General features: G+C 39.6%; 3 protein-coding genes across 3 annotated transcripts; all 3 read left to right on the plus strand.

Annotated features, from left to right (window-relative positions):
- The first annotated feature begins 5,886 nt into the window (after positions 1–5,886).
- LOC141714408 (uncharacterized) lies at positions 5,887–6,231 on the plus strand. The gene has a single exon (XM_074517929.1). It carries the CDS (start codon positions 5,887–5,889, stop codon positions 6,229–6,231), a length of 345 nt encoding a protein of 114 aa, XP_074374030.1.
- A 750-nt stretch (positions 6,232–6,981) lies between these two features.
- Positions 6,982–7,386, plus strand: LOC141714420 (uncharacterized). Its single transcript, XM_074517940.1, has one exon. It carries the CDS (start codon positions 6,982–6,984, stop codon positions 7,384–7,386), a length of 405 nt encoding a protein of 134 aa, XP_074374041.1.
- Positions 7,387–13,811: 6,425 nt separating this feature from the next.
- On the plus strand, positions 13,812–15,646 carry LOC141723516 (uncharacterized). The gene is made up of 4 exons (XM_074525346.1): positions 13,812–13,995; positions 14,136–14,207; positions 14,291–14,509; positions 14,764–15,646. Exons 1-4 carry the CDS (start codon positions 13,908–13,910, stop codon positions 15,432–15,434), a joined length of 1,050 nt encoding a protein of 349 aa, XP_074381447.1. The 5' UTR covers positions 13,812–13,907; the 3' UTR covers positions 15,435–15,646.
- The last annotated feature ends 7,041 nt before the right edge of the window (positions 15,647–22,687 follow it).

The following is a 22,687-nucleotide window of genomic DNA, read 5'->3' on the forward strand; positions in this document are numbered from 1 at the left end:
TCCAGTCATTGACTCTCTGCCCTCATTCATTATTTTCTCTTGGCACAATCTGATCTTTTCCAATAATTCTGGCTGCATTGAGATCTCAAAAAGCTTTTCAGTTTCGGTTCCGGTTACCTTTACTTTTATTTCCATTCTCTCAAAATCCCTTATTAACTCCTCCGAAGTCGTTATCATTCTGAGTCTTTCCTTTCTACTAAGGGCATCAACCACCACATTGGCTTTCCCCGGATGATAGAGAATCTCACAATCATAGTCCTTGATTAGTTCTAACCATCTCCTCTGGCGCATGTTGAGCTCTTTCTGCGTAAATATGTACTTGAGGCTCTTATGGTCTGTGAAAATCTCGCACTTCTCTCCATACAAGTAATGCCTCCAAATTTTTAAGGCAAAAACTATTGCCGCTAGCTCAAGATCATGGGTAGGATATCTAATCTCGTATTCCTTCAGTTGTCTTGATGCATACGCAATCACTTTACCATGCTGCATAAGCACACACCCTAATCCTTTGTGCGACGCGTCACTATATATCACAAAATCTCCTTTTCCGTCCGGCAATGCCAACACCGGGGCCGTTACCAACCATTTCTTTAATTCCTGAAAACTGTTCTCGCATTTCTCCGTCCATTCAAACTTCTCTGTCTTACGAGTAAGTCGTGTCAAAGGGGCTGCGATCTTCGCAAAGTCCTGTACAAATCTACGATAGTAGCCGGCCAATCCTATGAAACTCCTTACCTCTGTAGGTGTGGTTGGCCTTTCCCAATTTGAGACCGCCTCTATCTTGGAGGGGTCGACCAATACTCCTTCTTTATTGATCACATGTCCTAAAAACTGTACTTCATTCCGCCAGAATTCACACTTCGAGAATTTGGCATATAACTGTTCCTCTCTGAGTATTCCTAGAGCTATCCTCAAATGCTCTGCATGTTCTGCCTCAGTCCTTGAGTAGATCAAAATATCATCGATAAAAACTATTACACACTTATCCAAGTACTTCTTAAATACTCTATTTATTAAATCCATGAAAGCCGCTGGGGCGTTGGTTAATCCAAAGGACATCACCAAGAACTCATAATGCCCATACCTGGTACGGAACGCTGTCTTGGAAATATCTTCGGGTTTAATCTTTAGTTGGTGATATCCAGTTCTCAGGTCAATCTTGGAAAAATATACAGCATCCTTTAGCTGGTCGAACAGATCATCTATTCTAGGTAATGGGTACCTGTTTTTTATGGTTAGCTTGTTCAACTCTCGATAGTCGATGCACAGCCTCATGCTCTCATCTTTCTTCTTAACAAATAAAACTGGTGCTCCCCACGGAGACACACTGGGTCTTATCATACCCTTATCCAAGAGTTCCTGCAATTGGATAGCTAATTCCTTCATTTCTAACAGGGCTAATCGATAAGGTGCTTTTGAAACTGGCGCCGTCCCTGGGGCCAACTCAATAGCAAATTCAATCACTCTATCGGGTGGTAATCCCGGAAGGTCTTGTGGGAATACGTCTTCAAATTCGTTGACTACCGGAATATCTTGTAAGTTGGGCACCTCCTTCTGCGTGTCCACCACATAGGCTAGGTAGGCCTCATTTCCTTTTTGTAGCATCCTTCTGGCCTGGGCCATAGTCAAAAATTTCTGCATCTGCCTTTTTCCTTTAAATATAACTTCTTTCTTTCCTGGGATATTTAACTTAACTTTCTTCCCTTTACAGTCTATCTGAGCATCATTGTTAGATAGCCAGTCCATTCCCAAAATTACATCAAACTCCCCTAATTTAAAAGGGATCAGATCAATACTAAAAGATTGTTCCCCTATGCCTATCTCACAGGCTGGGTGAATCTGGTTAACAGGAATAATTTCATGATTGGCTATTTCTACTTGTAAGGGTGCTATCAAGGGTTCAGCTTTAAGTCTTAATTTACGCGCAAAGTCCCTTGATATAAAAGATTTAGTTGCTCACAAATCAAATAAAATGTTTGCACTGTCTGAATTTAGAGAAAGGGTACCTGCTATCACATCTGAGTCTTTCATAGCATCCTGGACTGTCATGTTGAAAGTCCTCGCAGTAGGTGGCTTATTGGAGGCAGCCCTGCTGGCTCCTGAAGCTGCTGGTTTGTTTGGGCATTCCCTCTTCCAATGACCCGGGCGTCCACACTGATGACAAGTGGTGGTTGGAATGACGGCAGGGGCTGACGAAGGGCATTTGAGAGAATAGTGGCCCACTTGCCCACACTTAAAGCAGGTTACTGGCTTTCCTTTACATTCCCTAGAATGCATTCTTCCACAAGTGTTACAGGCTGGCAATGGGGGTCGAGACTGGTTGGAATAGGACATTCTTGACTTTTGGCCGCTCTGGCTCACATTCACGCTCATTGGCCGCTTAAACCCAGTGTTCTTTCCCGGTAGGGATACTGCTCCTCGATTAAATCTAGTTGGGAAGCTCCTTTCTGCTGAACCCCCACCCATGCTCATACTTTTCCTCTTTATTCCCTTCTTCTCTCTTTCCTTCTGCATCTGTTCACTTCCGGCTTCTACAATCGTTGCCTTTTGCACCAGAGTGGCATAATCCGTAAGCTCAAGGATTGCCACCCTATTCTGAATCCACGGTTTCAGTCCCTGCTGAAACCTCCTAGCTTTCTTTTCGTCGGTGCTCACAAACTCCGGCACAAACCTTGATAACTCGGTAAATTTCGCTTCGTACTCTGCTACAAATAAGTAATTCTGCTTTAGCTCCAAGAACTTGAGCTCCATCTGGTTTTCCATAAACCTCGGGAAATACTTCCCCAGAAAAAACTGACTGAACCTCTCCCAGGTTATGATAGCATCTGTCTCCATGTTTTTCTTGGCCTCCCACCAGTAGTTAGCCTCTCCTTTCAGAAGGTAGGTAGCAAATACAGTCTTCTGTGCCTCATCGGTACTCAAAATCTCAAAGGATTTCTCCATTTCCTTTAACCATGCCCTTGCCTCAACCGGGTCGGCTGATCCGTGGAACTCAGGGGGCTTAAGGGATTTAAAAGCCCTGAAAGAGTTTGCCACAGCATTGTTATTTCCTTAAGGGGTGGGTTGGATTGATGTTCCAAGTTCTGCCTTAGTAGTTGCATGAACTGGCCCATGGGATCCATGTCTGGGTTTGGTACTGGTTGCTCAACCTCAGTTTCTCCTTCTTCAGCCTCTATCTCAAATCCCTCAACATCATATGTTTCCTCTTCCTCTTCATACAGGGAGTCATCCTGTTCCACATAATCCTCATCTTCCTCTTCACTGTGTTCCTAGTTCCTATCGTCCTGGTTATGGCTTCCCTGGTCCTCAGATCCAGGGTTCGCCCTAGTTCCAATCTTTCTTGGCGGCATGATACTGATAATAAAAAAAATATTAGGAAATTCAACGTTAGGTCACAATCATAGTGTGGCATGAAAAGTTTTCTCATTCAGCAAAAACACTATTCACAAGGGTTACAAAAAGTTCAAAATTTTGGGGGTTATTACAGCAAAGAAGAAGTATGCCCGACAAGTGTACAATCTGTATCAGTTCGGACAGGCAAAGCCCCATATGCCCATGACCTTCAGTACAGAAGACTATGAGGATGTCATTCGCCCGCACGAGGACCCTCTAATAATTAATCCTATCATCGGGCAAAATAAGATATGGAAGGTAATGGTGGATACAGGCAGCTCGGCCAATATACTGTTCCACAAAACCTACTGCAAGATGAACTTGGCTGGAGAGCAACTAGAGCCCTGCAACGAGGCTCCCCTTTATGCCATTGGAGGGCATCCCATTCAGTTCGAAGGAACAATTACTCTACCGGTCCTCCTAGGCAAATTACCGTATACCGTCGAGAAGCCAGTGAAGTTTTATGTAGTTCGGATCGAAAGCCCATACAATGCAATATTTGGCAGGCCCTTCTTATCAACCTTTGAAGCAGTGGAGTCTATACCCCACCTTAAACTCAAGTTCCCCACCGAGAAAGGGGTAGGCGATCAGAAAACCGCCCAAATAATAATGCTAGAAGACCTTGAGAAAAATCAGGAATATGAAGGACCGGATGGAACCAGAAAGAGGAAGCGGGCTGAGTCCGAGCCCAGCGAAAGCCGAGAAATATTGAACATTGAGTTGGAGAAATTTGGGGCCGATCTCTCGAGCCCGATTGCCGAACCTGCCGCGGAAACCGAAGAAGTGGAATTATACGCGGGCCATTTGGGAAAGATGGTTCGGATCGGAAAAAACATGGGGTCGGATCTGAAGATGAAGGTAATAGCTGTCATTCGGCAATACCATGACGTGTTCGCCTAGGGGCCGGAAGACATGCCCGGATTAGATCCCAAGATGGTAAAGCACTGCCTGAATGTGCAGCCCGAGGCCAAACCGGTGAAGCAGAAGAAGAGGACATTTGCAGTCGAACGACAGAAGGTCATAGAGGCTGAAGTAGAAAAATTGTTGGAAGCCAAATTTATCGAGGAAATTGAATACCCCGACTGGCTGGCCAATATGGTGGTCGTTAAGAAGTCGAATGGGAAGTGGAGGATGTGCGTGGATTATACAAATCTCAATAAAGCATTCCCGAATGATCACTATCCCTTGCCCAGCATCGACCAACTGATAGACGCCACGGCAGGATATGAGGTACTTAGTTTTTTGGATGCTTTTTCTGGTTATCATCAAATTGCTATGAATGATGAGGATGTGCCCAAGACAGCGTTCATAACTCCGAAGGGGACTTATGTTTATATTAAAATGCCCTTCAGACTGAAGAACGCTGGAGCCACATTCCAATGAATGGTGAACAAGGTCTTTAAAGAGCAGATCGGAAGGAACATGGAAGCATATGTGGATACTGGATGATATGATTGTAAAATCACTGTTCCAAGATCATGCCGAAGACTTAAAAGAATGCTTTGAAATACTTCGAAAGAACAACATGAGAATCAATCCAAACAAATGTACCTTCGGAGTCTCTAGTGGCAAGTTTCTTGGTTAATGGTTAGTGCCCGGGGGATAGAGGCGAACCTAGAGAAGATCGAGGCAGTTATTAATATGGAACCTCCCAAATGCATCAGAGACATCCAGAAATTGACAGGCCGGCTCGCCGCCCTTCGGCGTTTCATTTCCCGGTTAGCCGAGAAGGCACTCCCCTTCTTCGCCGTGCTCCAAGGGTCAAAGAATTTTGAATGGGGGCCTGAATGTCAAAGGGAATTCGAAGAAGTAAAAGAATATCTTACAAAGGCACCACTCTTGATGAGGCCCGATCCGAAGGAAACCCTTCAGCTCTATCTAGCCGTGTCCGACAGAACTCTGGGGGCAGTACTTGTGAAAAACTACGAGGGCAATCAGCATCCCGTGTTCTACGTGTCCCATATCCTTAAGGACGCCGAGATAAGGTACCCCAACGCCGGAAAATTCGCATATGGGCTGGTTATGTCCTCCCGAAAATTGCGACATTATTTCCAAGGCCGGACGATTCAAGTTGTTACCAGCCAACCTCTGAAGAAGATTTTAACAAGGCCCAAAGCTTCTGGAAGAGTCGTAGCATGGCCCATCGAACTCGGGGAATTTGATCTCGAGTACGTTCCCCGAACGGCAATTAAGGCTCAGGCTTTAGCCGACTTCATGGTTGAATACACATTTTCCGGTCCGAAGGATCTTTCACCCGACGAACAACTAATCCGAATCCCAGGGAAGTGGAAACTTTTTGTAGATGGGTCGGTAGCCGGAAAAAAGTGTGGGGCCGGCTTAATTCTCTCTAGCCCCGAAGGATTCCAGATATGTCAGGCCATAAGATTTGACTTTCCTTTTACGAACAATGAAGCCGAGTATGAAGCGCTACTCGCATGGATGGAGCTGGCCTGAAGCCTTGAGGCGAAGCATCTAAGGGCCTTCAGCGACTCCATGCTAGTTGTGAAACACTTCACGGGGGAATTTGAGCAAAGAGATCCTCGAACGAAAGCCTATGCTGCCAAGGTACAAGATGCTCCTTTGTCGTTTGAAACCTTTGAACTAAATCAAATTGGCAGAGAAAACAATGCTAGGGCAGACGCCCTTTCCAGGCTAGCTTCGGCCGAGACACAGAACTTAACTGGTTCTATTTACCTCACCGAAGCCAAGACGCCTTCGATCGAGAAGAAAGAATGTCTGGAGATTCACCAGGGGAACGATTGGATGACCCCCCTCAGGAACTTTCTGGAGAAAGGCATTCTACCTCCAGACCGAAAAGAAGCGCTAAAAATTAAATAAAGAGCATCGAGCTACACAATCATTAATGGACGGATGTATCGCCGGTCAGTCAGTCAGCCCCTTCTGCGATGTTTAAACACCAAAGAACAAGGACGAGCTCTAGAGGCGGTGCACGAAGGAATTTGCGGCGAGCACCTGGCCGGTCGGTCCCTCGCCTTTAAAATTCTCCGACAGGGATTCTTCTGGCCCACTCTGAAGGTCGACGCCAGTAACTATGCAAAAAGGTGTGTACAGTGCCAGCTGTTTGCCACTGTCCCAAAACAGCCCCCAGATCAGATGAATTCGGTACTAAGTCCCATCCCGTTCGCCGTATGGGCCGTGGATATTGTGGGCATTCTCCCAAAAAGCACAAGGCAAGCAAAATACTGCATAATTGCCCTCGACTACATGACCAAGTGGGTCGAAACACGACCTCTCTCTGCCATTACCAAAGAAGCAGCAAAGAAGTTCTTCTTGGAACAAATTATTCTCCGGTTCGGGATTCCGAAGGTCTGCATCTCTGACAATGGGACCCAGTTTATTGGAAACAAATTTCGTAAGTTTCTGCACCACTTCTGAATTGAGCAAAAGTTTAACTCAGTCGCCCACCCGCAAGGGAATGGGGCAGTAGAAGCAGCTAACAAAATAATCTTTCAAGGAGTAAAGAAAAGGCTGGGAGAAGCTAAAGGAAGATGGGCGGAAGAACTCCCTTGGATCCTATGGGCCTACCGAACGACCCCCAGGACATCGACGGGAGAAACTCCCTTCAGAATGGCCTATGGAACCGAAACCCTAATTTCAGTAGAAGTAGGCTTGAAATCATATCGAACTGAGACCTACAATGCAGCAACTAATAGCTTCGGGCTGAGGGCGGATGTAGACTTATTGGAGGAGGAAAGAGAAGCCGCCCACCAAAGGAACATGAGATACTTGCTACAAGCAGCACAACACTATGACTCCAATGTCAAGAAGAGGTCTTTCGGAGTCGGATACCTAGTCCTAAGGGAGTTGGTCGCATCTATGCCGGCTAAACGAGGAAAGCTTCAGCCTAACTGGGAGGGGCCCTATAAGGTGATCGAGGTCATTCGTCCCGGAACGTACAAGCTTGAAACATTGTCGGGCGAAGCAATCAAAAATACTTGGCACGCCAGCCGCCTTCAGAAATTTTATCAGTAAGAAATTTTTTTAAAAGTTTGTACTTGAATTCTATATGAAGAATGTAAGCAATTCGATTATAAATAAAGATGCATTTTCTGTCACATTTCTTTATTTACCAAAGCCGCGGCCGCATGAGTATTATCTGAGGGCGATCCCGAAGAAGATAAACTCTTCGGCCGCCGCCCTTGTCTAATTTGTTAACGAAGCATGTAACATAAGGGGCAATCACCCAAAATTTAAACATCCTTCACTACACTATTACAAATTCGCACATGGTAAACACGAATTAAGGGCCTTAAGGGGAAATCCTAAAATAATGCCCTATCCTTCGTCTTTCCCTCGTTCGTGTGATATTAAAGAAGGTCGAAGGAAACCCTGTCCAGGGGCAATCTTAGAAAGGGACATGCTCCCTCGGCCTCAATCACGATTGTATCTACCAAAGAATACGAAATGAAGACGACCTAGTCCAGGGGCAATCCCGAAGAAGACCAGCCGAAACTTCCTATTAACCGAACGAACAATGACATGCTGATCCAGGGGCAATCACTGAACGACCAGCACCCCTGTTCCTTCACGTAAGAGCAGCAAAAGCATTAACAGCCCGAAGTCACCTTCGGCCTTTAACCCTTGGGGCCATAGGGGGTAGTAAGGCATTATTAAAATTGCTAAGGCAGAAGCCGAAAATGCGATTCGTTTTATTAAAATTGCTATATCAAAATTGCTAAGGCAAAAGCCGAAGATGCGATTCATTTTATTAAAATCGTTAAGGCGAATGGATAAAGCCGAAGATGTGATTTATTTTATTAAAATTGTTAAAATTGCTAAGGCAAAAGCCGAAGATGCGATTTGTTGTATTAAAATTGTTAAGGCAAATGAAACCGGAGACACAATTCGTTAAAATCGTTAAGGCGAATGGATAAAGCCAAAGACACGATTCATTTTATTAAAATTGTTAAGGCAAAAGAAGCCGAAGATACAATTACTAAAATCATTGACAAGTAAAAGAACAATGCTGACGAAAGTTGAATGATGCATTAAAATATAAAAGCCCGAAGGCTAGTTAAATTACAAAAGCTCGAAGGCAGGAGTACCGATTACAAAAAATAAAATTACAAAGCAAGGAGATGAACAAAGAAAGCTGCTGCAAGAGTTGGGTATGACCATGGAAACACCAACGACAAACTTTGCAACAAGATCATCTTCAGTCATATCAAGCACCTCAGTGTTGAAAGCTTAGGCCTGAGGGTCTTCATCCGAGAGCTCTTCGTCTTCGCCGGAGGAGACAGGAGGGGCTTCAACTGCTGGCCGACCGATATGATCCTCCAGGCTGTCGTCCAGCAACTGCTTATAGTCCCAGTTCAGGCCATGGGCCTTCTCCAGGACATAGTCAGCGCCGAACTGGAAGCAGCGCTCCTCCGTCTGGTCTAGCTGCTTCTGCTTCTTCCGAAGCTCCTTTCGGGACCTCTTCAGCTGGACGTTCCGGTGGGAGATCCTCCGGTTCGCCTTCTCCAATTCATTCTCCAGCCGAGACTTGTCCTCCTTCAGCACGGTGGCCTCGCCGTCCAGGACCTCGTTTTGGGCTTTCACCCTTACAAGTTCCTCCTCGGCCGCCGTGACCCTCCTCTCCAGCTCCTTCACCTCGGCCATCCGAGTCTCCATATCCCTAACTTTATCCTCCACGGCTGCGGGCCAAGGAGCAGCCTGCAAAAAAGACAAGGCAAAAGCATTAGAAAAAGGTGTTGAAGGAAAAAAGGACGAGCGAAAGAAAAATGAAGGAAACTTAAAAACATACCAGGGACAAAAATGACAGAAGCTCAGTGCAAGCCTCGGTCGGAGAAGTCGAAGCAAAGGCCGGCAGATCGACCGGGAGCTGGAGGCCGTGGCACAGGTCCGAAGCAACCTCCTTTGTAGACTGCCTCGTCGGGTAGACAGTGTGGTCGGACGTCAGCACACCCCACCCGGGGAGATAGGAGTGAACGACCCCCTCCCGGTTGCGGGTCCTCTTGGAAGAGTTCCCTTCCCTCACCACCACCGGCTCGTCCTCATCCCTATAAGAGGCCACCGGAACCTGACAGAGCGGCGTGACCCTCTCCGCCTCGGGTCTATCCTCCGTCTCCTCGGAAGGAATAGGCGTGGACCCTCCATCAGCAGCTTTCTTCTTCGCCGCCTCTTCTGCGGCCCTCTTTTCGGCCGCCCTGACCTTCTTCCTCTCTATCAGGGCCTCTCTTGAAGACACTGAAATGTAAACAGGAGACAAGTCAGCACGAGTAGGCATGACATAATGCATAAAAAGGACAAATTATATAGGCGATGGAACAAAATAAATAATGAAAGAACGAAGGAAGAAGTTTTGCTACCCCCACCCCACAAACTGAGGAGCCAATCTCTATCCTGAAACTCCTTGGGACCCAACTTGCTCACATTGACATCTACCAGGGCCGCGTAGTCCTCCTTCTCCCTCTCTGTTAGACTCAGAGCGAGGAGCAGCGAAGGGTTTACGTCCCGCCAGACGGACAACAGAGCCAATTTCAGACCACTCACAAAACACCAGTGAGTATGGGTCTGCTTGTTACTGGAGTTGGTGGCCGTCCAATCTGCCCGGCCAGCCCGATGAGCAATGGTATAAAAACCCGGGCTCTTCGGGTTCTTTCGGAAGTCATAATGCCACCAGAATAGCCTCGGAGTTGGGCGAACTCCGGCATGAAGGCACCTGTTCTGGAAGCAGTTGATGTGGATGAACCCGTTGGGATCCATCTGCCCCAGGGCGATCCCCATCTGTCTGAAGAGGTACTTCACCATCTTCAGAATCGGCACTCTAAAGCCATATTTGAAAGCCGCCTCCGAGATCCTGACGGCACAACCACCAAACCCTTCGGGCACCCCGGGCGTGTCATAAATCCGTTCGTTCTCCTTAGGGGCATAAAGCCAAAAGAAATTCCGAGGGACAAAAAATCAGAATACATCTGAATTATTCTCTCCTTCGTTAATTCCGACCGGTTATTCGCCGCCGGGTAATTCGCCACCGATCCAAAAAGATCCCGACCCGTTCTCTCGGGGCGAATAGAAGAGGTTCCCACCAAAGTGCCCGACCTTGGGTCCCAAGTCTCTGGGGGGCGATTCGCTCGGTCCATGTCCCTGTATTAAGAAATAGAGCGACATTAGTCCTTGTACTCGGGACAAGACAAAGGAAAAATAAAAAATATTAGAAGGCCGAGTACATGTCCCAGAACCGAGCGAACAGAAAAAAGATCTGGAGTCGGCTCCCGAAGGCTGTTCTAAAGGGCAAGTCCCCCCGAAGGACGTACTCGCCCCCAGAAAACCCTCCGCCTGCCATCTTTAAACTCCAAACAGCCCATCTGCCCCTGGGTCGGCTCCCGAAGAACGTTCTTAGGCCAAGAACCCCCCGAAGAGAGTTCTTGGCCAAAAAACGTCTCGTATGCCATCTTTAAACCCATGGGAGAACCCAGAAAAACTTCTATTTCCTACCCAGAAATACCCAAAAAGTTAAAAACTCCAAAAAACACAACAACACACGCGTAGAACTCAGAAAAGTCCCCTAGACTCAGAGCCCAGACAAAGGCCATTGAGCCCACATGCAAACACCATAAAGCACAAAAACTGGCATGCAAATATAAAAGGCAACTGCAAAGCAAGAAAAGGGACTTACTGATTTGAAGGTGTTCTGGAATTGAGATGGGATAATCTGGGAAGACGGAGTTGTTGTTGCCCGTGATTGAAAAACTCGCCGCAGTTCGTTGTTGTGTGTGGAGAAACTGAAAATGATGAAAAGAAAAGGAAATGTGCAAATGGACTTTATATATAGGTGCCTAAAATGAATTCAGAAAGGCGACGTTTGGGGGTTCTTAAAATAGACGTCCTAGATTAAAACGGTTGAGATTCAACGGCTGAGATTGAGCCATGGAACGACGTGCCAACATCTGTCACATTAATGCACTGCAAGTTCCCACAAGCTTGCCACGTGTACGACCGAAGATCAAGGCGGAACTGAAGCGGTCGCCCTAGGGTTTCTTCACCTCAATATGGGCCGAGACCGGTGTCCGTCGGCCGGCCCGAAGGCCTAGCCGAAGGACAGAGACTTGTTGGTTATAGGTTCACCAAGACCCATCGAACGAATGCCCAATATACGGTTGAGCTACTGGGCCGAAGGACCTTCAGGCCCGCGAGACGAAGGTCCACGTAAGTCCCAGGCCAAGGCCCACTTTTCTTCCAGACCGTTAGGAAGAACAAGGGACATAACGCCCCCTGTTCACTCCCTCCTTAATGATTAGTAACGGATGAGCATTCATGGCAGAATTGGGTATAAAAACTCTCGAGAAGTAAGACAAAACAGACACATTCTCACATACACTATGTTTTTCTTGTATTATTACCACACCTTTACAACCAGATTCTTATTCTCACACCAGAGGTGAATCGGGGGTACAAACACTCGCATTATCTTCACTTTCAGGTATCAGCCGAAGCCACCTTCAAGACAGCCGAAGCCAGTTTAAGCTCCCGAAGGAATCTGGGCATAACAGTAATAAAAAGAGAAAAAATAATTTCTTGGTATATAATATCTCCCTAAATTTAGACAGGAGGTCAAGAGTTCAACTACGTGAAAGATACGATAACTATGTAAATGTTTTTAACTAGTTAAAAACGGACCGAGGATGCAGTGAACTATCATAAACACCTGCTGTGTTGACAAATTCGATTGCTGAAGCGTCATGTGGGAATATGTTCAAGGGGCTCGCCGAGCGGCTCCATGTCCAAATCATACAAAATTATACTACAAAAAGTTTACCAAAATATTAGAATTCACATTACATCATTCGTAATTAACAAAATATTTATTCTTTTAAATCTGTATACTAAAATATGGGTTGCCGATAAAAAGAAATAATACTTGATTAGTTGTCCGAGTACTTTCGGATTTCTTTCATTTTAATTTCTGAAAATTAACTGAATTGAGCCGGTTTTTCACAGTAATGCTCTGTTTTTTCCTTTTAAGTTCTAAATAACACTGATACTTTTAATTACTGTTCATGGTACGAAATCCATGATATATATTTTGTTATTGCCTTAATTAGCAAGAATACAACAACCACTTCTCAAATATATTATTCACATATTTCCAAAAACTAGTTTGTTACGGGGGAATCTTCTAGCTAGGTATCTAGCTGTAATATTTAGATTATACATATGATCGCAATATTAGTAGAGCTGACATTGTTAGATGACAGATAATTTTTTAGTTTTAAAATTTTAAGTAGATTGTCAACACCCCTACTTAATCAGTTAATCTATAAGTTGCGTCTTTTTTTATTTCCCACATGACACGCACAGATTAGAGTATATGTATTTCTTTAAACAAGATTAGAGTATATGTTAGCTTCTTCAGTTTTATAAACTTTTGCCAAGTATGCTAACCAGTTGCATTGACGTAATTATCTTATACATAACACCTTGCTGTAACTACTTGCACTTGCCTGGTTTTTTTTCCTTGTATTTTGGTAAGAGACTTCTTTGTTTTGTTTTGGACAATGGATTTGGTAGTGGATAGACAAGTTGCTAAAGTATTTTTGGTTTTATATACACTTAGTATTTATTTTCGATTAGTAACATAAGTAATATACTAATATTATAGTCAAGAAATATCGGAATTATGGATGCATAAAGATTTATTCTTTATTTATTACAGAAATTAATGTTAATTGTTTAATTGAGTACAGAAAACTAATCAATCGAATTTAACTAAATTCAATCGCACGCAATCGTTTTTAACTAAGTTCGACCATATTGTCTGCATGCAAACTAAGAAAATTTAAACTACATGTCTTATAAATATATAAAAATGTGCTTATTCTTCATGTAAATAATGTAAATACTGCTACTAAAAGATAATGCAACAAATTTGTAGATTCATTTAAAAAGAATCTAATGTAAAAAGTCAAATCTCAAGGATCATATGTAGTAAAACAACTGTGACAATAAGATTATATACTAGGCATTACCAGTTTACTAAAGAAACGAAGCATAAAATCAATTTGGAGGCAAGTCTGAACATGCGTCGCCCATAATTTAAGTAGAAGCCTCGAGGAGAAAGATGAGAAAAACATTTTAGATAACCTCGAATTATTCGAGTTATTTAAAATCTCTCTTCTGCACCCTCCCAATTATATTACTGCTAATTTTAAATTTGATAGCTGATGTTTGTTGGGGCTTATTTTTTTGCACAATAATTGCAATGACATAATCTTACTAGCATCAGCATCTTTCATATATATACATATATTTAATTTCCAATTGTCGAATTAATACACGTTTGATTCAGATCATCAGCAGGTGAGAGGCAGTTGAAGAAGTCGTCTCATGCATGCAGTCAAAGTCATCTCTCCTTCCTATTATGTAAGTCTATGTGTTTAATTAGTTGAAGCACTGGATTGTGAGTATATATACGCATAGATTGGATTGCATGTAACCATAAAATTAACTCATCCGAGGAGGTTTATACATAAACACAGTAATATTACAACATGCAGCAGCCTAATGCTCAGATGCAACCCAAAGCTGTTGGAGAATGGACTACTCCCCTGTGGGGTTGCTTTTCTGATTGGGGAAACTGTAATAACCCTCACTTTTGTGCATTTGTTAAATACCTATATTAGTATATGTGTGTTTTCTGCCTAGCTATACGCCGGATTATTCGAATCCGGCGTGCTTTATACTGTAATGTTTATAAACTCAGACGTTTTTTATTGCAGGTATTACCACGCTATTCTGTCCATGCGTTACTTATGGACAAGTTGCGAATATTGTTGATCAAGGAAAGACTTGTAAGTATGATACATGTACAATTAAGTTAAGTACAATTGATTTGAATGGCTAATAACTAATAAGTATATGTAAATATGTGCAGCTTGTTTTAGTGCGGGGAAAACTTATGCAATGCTTATGTATTTTACCTGCGGATGCTGCATGTATTCTTGCTTTTCCCGCTCGAAGCTGAGATTTATGTACAATTTACCTCCGAACCCTTTCGGCTGCGCAGACTGTGTTGTTCATACTTGTTGCGAGCCATGTGCCTTATGTCAAGAATATCGTGAGCTCCAAAATCGGGGATATAACATGTCCATCGGTAATGTACTAACCCAATTTCTATCAAACTCACATAGCAACTGATAAATAATATAACATGCTGATGTATACAAGTCTTTTAACATTAATGATTTTTCTAACTGATCTCTAAATTGCGATTTTTAATGTTGTTTTTCTAGTAGTGGTTAGTGAATATGTTTTTTTACTACCATGTTGGTAATATTAGCGAAAGATATTCCGAGTGGTTCTTTGGTTACTTAAATTGAAATTTAACTTTATGATTTCTCTATTCAGGATGGGATCTAAACAAGACGGTGGTTGGTACTGTTGCACCCATGAGTCAAGTGATGACTCAGATCGACAATACGAGCAACCATCCAAATGATCGTCAGAACAATCGTTACGATAATCAACAAAATCGTCAAAATGATTCTTACAATAATCAGATTATAAATCGTCGTCAGAATGATGCACCTCTAAGTCAAGTGACGGGTCAGATGGACATAAATTCGCTTGATCTTCAAAATGATCGCTACGACAATCAGGACAGTCGTCCGAATGATCAGTATGATAATCAAAACAATCGCCAGAATAATTCTTACAATAATCAGAATATGAATCGCCGTCAAAATGATGCACCTCTAAGTCAAATGATGGATCAAATGGACATAAATCCGAATGATCTTCAGACTGATCGTTATGATAATCAGAATAATCGTCCGAATAATCTATATGATAATCGAAATAATCGTCAGAATGACCCTTATAATAATCAAAATATGAATCGTCGTCAGAATGATGCACCTCTAAATCAAATGATGGATCAAATGGACATAAATCCAAATGATCGTCAAAATGATCGGCATAATAATCAGAATTTGAATCGTCAGAGTGATCGTTACGATAATCAGAACAATCGTCAAACTGATCAACCAGAAGATCATCAAAACGATCAAGAGTATTGATCAAGAATCGGTCAATAGATCGAGCAATGTATATAAGCATGTATGTGTGTGCTTCATGCTTGGTACAATATTCAAGCTTTATTATCAAACTATTTTTCCAATTGTGAGAGTCAGATTTCAGCTATAACTTTGTACAATTTCATGTTTGTATTATGGGCTATGCTTAATTTTGTTATTGTTCTAAATTTCGACCTTGTAAAATACAATTTCAATTCTTAAATTCATATATGTAATAAAGTTGTTTGGTTATTTTTATCGAATGATATTATTTGCAGAAAAATTTACTCAAAAGTCAGATGTCGGAATAAGACCAAAGTAAAATTTAAAGAAATGCGCAAAATAAAAAGTTATTTATATTTAACATAAATAATTAGGACACATTTAAATTCGATATTTGTGAAATTTGTAGCATACGATTATTTTTTAGTTTTATTTTTCCCACAAACTATCCCGTACAAATATCTAATTTCAACTTTTTCTGAAAAAAATGTCTCAAGCGAATAAATGAGCGCTAAATGGAAAATTCTCTTTATTGAGACAAACAACTCTCAACAGCTCGTTTGCATTATCCCTGTGACGTATTTATCACGTAGCTGGTAGCTCAAAGTCTTAGAGCAACTCCAATATTAGTTCTTCTACAGCCTTTTGTTGAGAGTTAGGGGGGAATGAAGTGTGATGTAGGATATACGCGTAACAAATAATTCGATTGATATAATTGAATTAAAAATTAAAAACAATTACTTCGACTATAAAAGAGTCAAAGAGGGATTGAATCATACCATCAAGTCTATCATAGTGATGGATTGTAGTAAGACAATTATCAATTAAAAATTATAATCAAAATATTGCAATGTGGTAAGATAATTATTAATCAAATATTATAATAAATTGGTGGACCTTATTATAGGACAATATTTCCTGCATCTACATATAAAAGAACTACTTTTTTCTGTGTTTTCACATCAGATTATGATATAAGGATACAATCTAATTACAACCATGATACCTGTCGCCTGCTGGTTGCTGAAATCTGTTCATTTATGTAATTGATTAATTGATTATAGTTGATTAATTGATTAATTCAAAAGTTTCTAGTCTAGGGCATGTGTACCTTTTCGAGTTGGGGCATTTGAATGGCGCAACTCTGTTGTCTCCACTTGCAAACACCATTCTCTTGGAAGCCTAATACTCAAACAACAAACACAAGGTATGAGAAAATATTGCTTGGATTCTGATACTATTTCACAAACTGGATTAATTGATTGATGCAGAAGAACAACTACAGATAAAATTATTAAAACATTTATGCAAGTGAAAATGTAAATCTATACTTATGCGTGTATGATATATGATGTGAAAACTAAAAAAGTACTTGTTCCTAAAGCCTACAGGGGCATAAAATTGGGGTTTTCGTACTAATTTGTATCCCACAAAAGTCTGTTGATGTATATTTATACAGTTCATTTCGCTTGGTTTGGGTAGGCAGAAAGACCCTAACTTGTAATTGAATTGAATTCGATCAATTGCCTTTTGGTATTTCTTCTGACAATCATTTTAAAACTTACAATACAATTATGAGAGAAAAATTGAGGATAAATTAGAGAGGCCCTGAGAAAATCAGAATGGAGTTTGAGGAGATTTGAACACCACCACGTGGACCTCCCGTGATTCTACTTTATATAGATATATTGTGTGTGCATTATTGATCACTGGTGTAATCCCGCTCGGTTAATTCTGTGTAGTATTACTATAGACTTCAATGAAATTACATTCTAACAACCTTTCAACTAACTTCTATATTTATATATGAATACAGGGTTCCATTCTTTCTAATATAGAAGAGCACAACATATAATTTACATTCTTTATATATTCCAAGTTCACAATCTGAATGTTTGATATTTAGTAAAATAAAATTCAACGTATGATTCGTTCATGAAACAGAATTCGATAATAACATTTTACATCAGCCTCACAATGTTAACGTGCACCCCTTCGGCCTGCTCATTGTAGTTTATTTCCTGTCAAATAAAGCAAAACCAGTTGATTAGGTTAAACGAATAGGAATATGAGTGTCCGCAAATGTAACTGAAACTTTCAGCACAAATTTCCAAATAACGAAGAAGAATCAAAAGACTTAACAACTAAACTAAAAGTCTAAAACTATCTTTTGGAGAAAAAAAAAAGAGGATAGTTATATAAATCAATCAATCTAATACTAATAAATTTACCAAACCAATGAAAGCAAACTAAAAAAAAGGGAAATTTTTACTGATAAACTAAAAGGATTATAGATGGTAAAATACAAAGTTGGAGGGACGTGTTGGTAGCCTTTCACTTCCATTTTATTTATCTTGCATCTCCTTTGATGTTGGTGTTTAATTTCAACTATTCTACCATTTATGTTGTTCTTCATCTATTTGCAACTTTGCCTCTCTAAGCTTGAATTGTATACAATGCAGAGAATAACACGACATGCTTGCATCACCAAAAATGTAAAGATTATTTACCCTGTTATGCACGCTCCTACAAAGAAAGAGGAAGAAAGGAAGTTATAATATTATGATCCTAAAATATATAAAAAACCTAAGACTTTGATAGTTGGCGGAAAAGCTAAATAGTGATACTTATATTGAGGGAGGGAGGGAGGGAATACCTTATGCTAGTTGTGTTTAAAATAAATATCAAATGACAATTCATGTTATCCCGATTAAGTTGCAATGGAGCCAAATGCCTTACTATTTATAATTTTATAAATAATAAATAATAAAAGGCAACTGTATAAGAATTTTTATCACAGAAAGTTGTGTTCAGCACTTCACTCTCATGACTTGAATTATGGCCAATGGACAGGGCAAAACTTATTTCAATCACCAAGCTATATTATTAATTTCAATTTAGAACTTGATAAGAATGGAAATTTCTAGTCATGCTAGTAACAAAACATAGTGCACTGGAAACCCAGTCCCCTATTTTTATACTTTACAAAGTTGCGGTGAAGAGTAAAGAATAAAAGCATTTTAGTTTTTACAAAGGCTTTGACACACAACTCTTTTAAGGTCCACCAAAAATCTCTCTTCATCATCCTCCTCTGCATGCAATTATCTCATTTTCATTGTCCCGTTCACCATATGTGCATAATGTAACCAAATGTAAACCAATCCTCGTCATATCAGCAATTATTGAAACCTAAATACAGAAGAGTGTGTGTGCGCGCACGTACGAGTGATTAACCCAATTTCCTATACAATTGACCCATACAATAGCCACATGCTAAAAATTGTGCCTCTAGAAATCAAAAGTATAACTTTTAGACCATTTATTGTAGAATGCTAGAGTTAAGGATATGTTAAATAAATTTCAAATATATAAAAATCACAAATTACACCTAACACTTCCAATATTAGTTCTTCTACATCCTTTTGTTGAGAGTTAGGGGGGTTAATGAAGTGTGATGTAGGATATACGCGTAACAAACAAATCGGTTGATACAATTGAATTAAAAATTAAAAACAATTACTTCGACTATAAAAAAGTCAAAGAGGGATTGAATCATACCATCAATTTTATCATAGTGATGGATTGTAGTAAGACAATTATCAATTAAAAATTATAATCAAAATATTACAATGTGGTAAGACAATTATTAATCAAATATTATAATAAATTGGTGGACCTTATTATAGGACATTATTTCCTGCATCTACATATAAAAGAACTACTTTTTTCTGTGTTTTCACATCAGATTATGATATAAGGATACAATCTAATTACAACCATGATACCTGTCGCCTGCTAGTTGCTAAAATCTGTTCATTTATTTAGTTGATTAATTGATTATAGTTGATTAATTGATTAATTCAAAAGTTTCTAGTCTAGGGCATGTGTACCTTTTCGAGTTGGGGCATTTGAATGGCGCAAATCTGTTGTCTCCACTTGCAAACACCATTCTCTTGGAAGCCTAATACTTAAACAACAAACACAAGGTATGAGAAAATATTGCTTGGATTCTGATACTATTTCACAAACTGGATTAGTTGATTGATGCAGAAGAACAACTACAGATAAAATTATTAAAATATTTATGCAAGTGAAAATGTAAATCTATACTTATGCGTGTATGATATATGATGTGAAAACTTAAAAAGTACTTGTTCCTAAAGCCTACAGGGGCAGAAAATTGGGGTTTTCGTACTAATTTGTATCCCATAAAAGTCTGTTGATGTATATTTATACAGTTCATTTCGCTTGGTTTGGGTAGGCAGAAAGACCCTAACTTATAATTGAATTGAATTCGATCAATTGCCTTTTGGTATTTCTTCTGATAATCATTTTAAAACTTACAATACAATTATGAGAGAAAAATTGAGGAAAAATTAGAGAGGCCCTGAGAAAATCAGAATGGAGTTTGAGGAGATTTGAACACCACCACGTGGACCTCCCGTGGTTCTACTTTATATAGATATATTGTGTGTGCACTATTGATCACTTGGTTAATCCCGCTCGATTAATTTTGTGTAGTATTACTATAGACTTCAATTGAAATTACATTCTAACAACCTTTCAACTAACTTTCATATTTAGATATGAATACAGGGTTCCATTCTTTCTAATATGGAAGAGCACAACATATAATTTACATTCTTTATATATTCCAAGTTCACAATCTGAATGTTTGATATTTAGTAAAATAAAATTCAACGTATGATTCGTTCATGAAATAGAATTCGATAATAACATTTTACATCAGCCTCACAATGTTAACGTGCACCCCTTCGGCCTGCTCATTGTAGTTTATTTCCTGTGAGATAAAGCAAAACCAGTTGATTAGGTTAAACGAATAGGAATATGAGTGTCCGCAAATGTAACTGAAACTTTCAGCACAAATTTCCAAATAACGAAGAAGAATCAAAAGACTTAACAACTAAACTAAAAGTCTAAAACTATCTTTTGGAGAAAAAAAAAAGGATAGTTATATAAATCAATCAATCTAATACTGATAAATTTACCAAACCAATGAAAGCAAACTAAAAAAATGGGAAATTTTTACTGATAAACTACAAGGATTATAGATGGTAAAATACAAAGTTGGAGGGACGTGTTGGTAGCTTTTCACTTCCATTTTATTTATCTTGCATCTCCTTTGATGTTGGTGTTTAATTTCAACTATTCTACCATTTATGTTGTTTTTCATCTATTTGCAACTTTGCCTCTCTAAGCTGGAATTGTATACAATGCAGAGAATAACACGACATGCTTGCATCACCAAAAATGTAAAGATTATTTACCCTGTTATGCACGCTCCTACAAAGAAAGAGGAAGAAAGGAAGTTATAATATTATGATCCTAAAATATATAAAAAACCTAAGACTTTGATAGTTGGCAGAAAAGCTAAATAGTGATACTTATATTGAGGGAGGGAGGGAATACCTAATGCTAGTTGTGTTTAAAATAAATATCAAATGACAATTCATGTTATCCCGATTAAGTTGCAATGGAGCCAAATGCCTTACTATTTATAATTTTATAAATAATAAATAATAAAAGGCAACTGTATAAGAATTTTTATCACAGAAAGTTCTGTTCAGCACTTCACTCTCATGACTTGAATTATGGCCAATGGACAGGGCAAAATTTATTTCAATCACCAAGCTATATTATTAATTTCAATTTAGAACTTGATAAGAATGGAAATTTCTAGTCATGCTAGTAACAAAACATAGTGCACTGGAAACCCAGTCCCCTATTTTTATACTTTACAAAGTTGCGGTAAAGTGTAAAGAATAAAAGCATTTTAGTTTTTACAAAGGCTTTGACACACAACTCTTTTAAAGTCCACCAAAAATCTCTTTTCATCATCCTCCTCTGCATGCAATTATCTCATTTTCATTGTCCCGTTCACCATATGTGCATAATGTAACCAAATGCAAACCAATCCTCGTCATATCAGCAATTATTGAAACCTAAATACAGAAGAGTGTGTGTGCGCGCGCGTACGAGTGATTAACCCAATTTCCTATACAATTGACCCATACAATAGCCACATGCTAAAAATTATGCCTCTAGAAATCAAAAGTATAACTTTTAGACCATATATTGTAGAATGCTAGAGTTAAAGATATGTTAAATAAATTTCAAATATATAAAAATCACAAATTACACCTAACACTTCCAATATTAGTTCTTCTACATCCTTTTGTTGAGAGTTGGGGGGTTAATGAAGTGTGATGTAGGATATACGCGTAATAAACAATTCGGTTGATAGAATTGAATTAAAAATTAAAAACAATTACTTCGACTATAAAAGAGTCAAAGAGGGATTGAATCATACCATCAATTTTATCATAGTGATGGATTGTAGTAAGACAATTATCAATTAAAAATTATAATCAAAATATTGCAATGTGGTAAGACAATTATTAATCAAATATTATAATAAATTGGTGGACCTTATTATAGGACATTATTTCCTGCATCTTCATATAAAAGAACTACTTTTTTCTGTGTTTTCACATCAGATTATGATATAAGGATAAAATCTAATTACAACCATGATACCTGTCGCCTGCTGGTTGCTGAAATCTGTTCATTTACGTAGTTGATTAATTGATTATAGTTGATTAATTGATTAATTCAAAAGTTTCTAGTCTAGGGCATGTGTACCTTTTCGAGTTGGGGCATTTGAATGGCGCAAATCTGTTGTCTCCACTTGCAAACACCATTCTCTTGGAAGCCTAATACTCAAACAACAGACACAAGGTATGAGAAAATATAGCTTGGATTCTGATACTATTTCACAAACGGGATTAATTGATTGATGCAGAAGAACAACTACAGATAAAATTATTAAAACATTTATGCAAGTGAAAATGTAAATCTATACTTATGCGTGTCTGATATATGATGTGAAAACCAAAAAAGTACTTGTTCCTAAAGCATACAGGGGCATAAAATTGGGGTTTTCGTACTAATTTGTATCCCACAAAAGTCTGTTGATGTATATTTATATAGTTCATTTCGCTTGGTTTGGGTAGGCAGAAAGACCCTAACTTATAATTGAATTGAATTCGCTCAATTGCCTTTTGGTATTTCTTCTGACAATCATTTTAAAACTTACAATACAATTATGAGAGAAAAATTGAGGACAAATTAGAGAGGCCTTGAGAAAATCAGAATGGAGTTTGAGGAGATTTGAACACCGCCACGTGGACCTCCCGTGATTCTACTTTATATAGATATATTGTGTGTGCATT

Source organism: Apium graveolens, chromosome 1 (genome assembly GCF_009905375.1).
Source record: "Apium graveolens cultivar Ventura chromosome 1, ASM990537v1, whole genome shotgun sequence".
Taxonomy (NCBI): Eukaryota; Viridiplantae; Streptophyta; class Magnoliopsida; order Apiales; family Apiaceae; genus Apium; species Apium graveolens.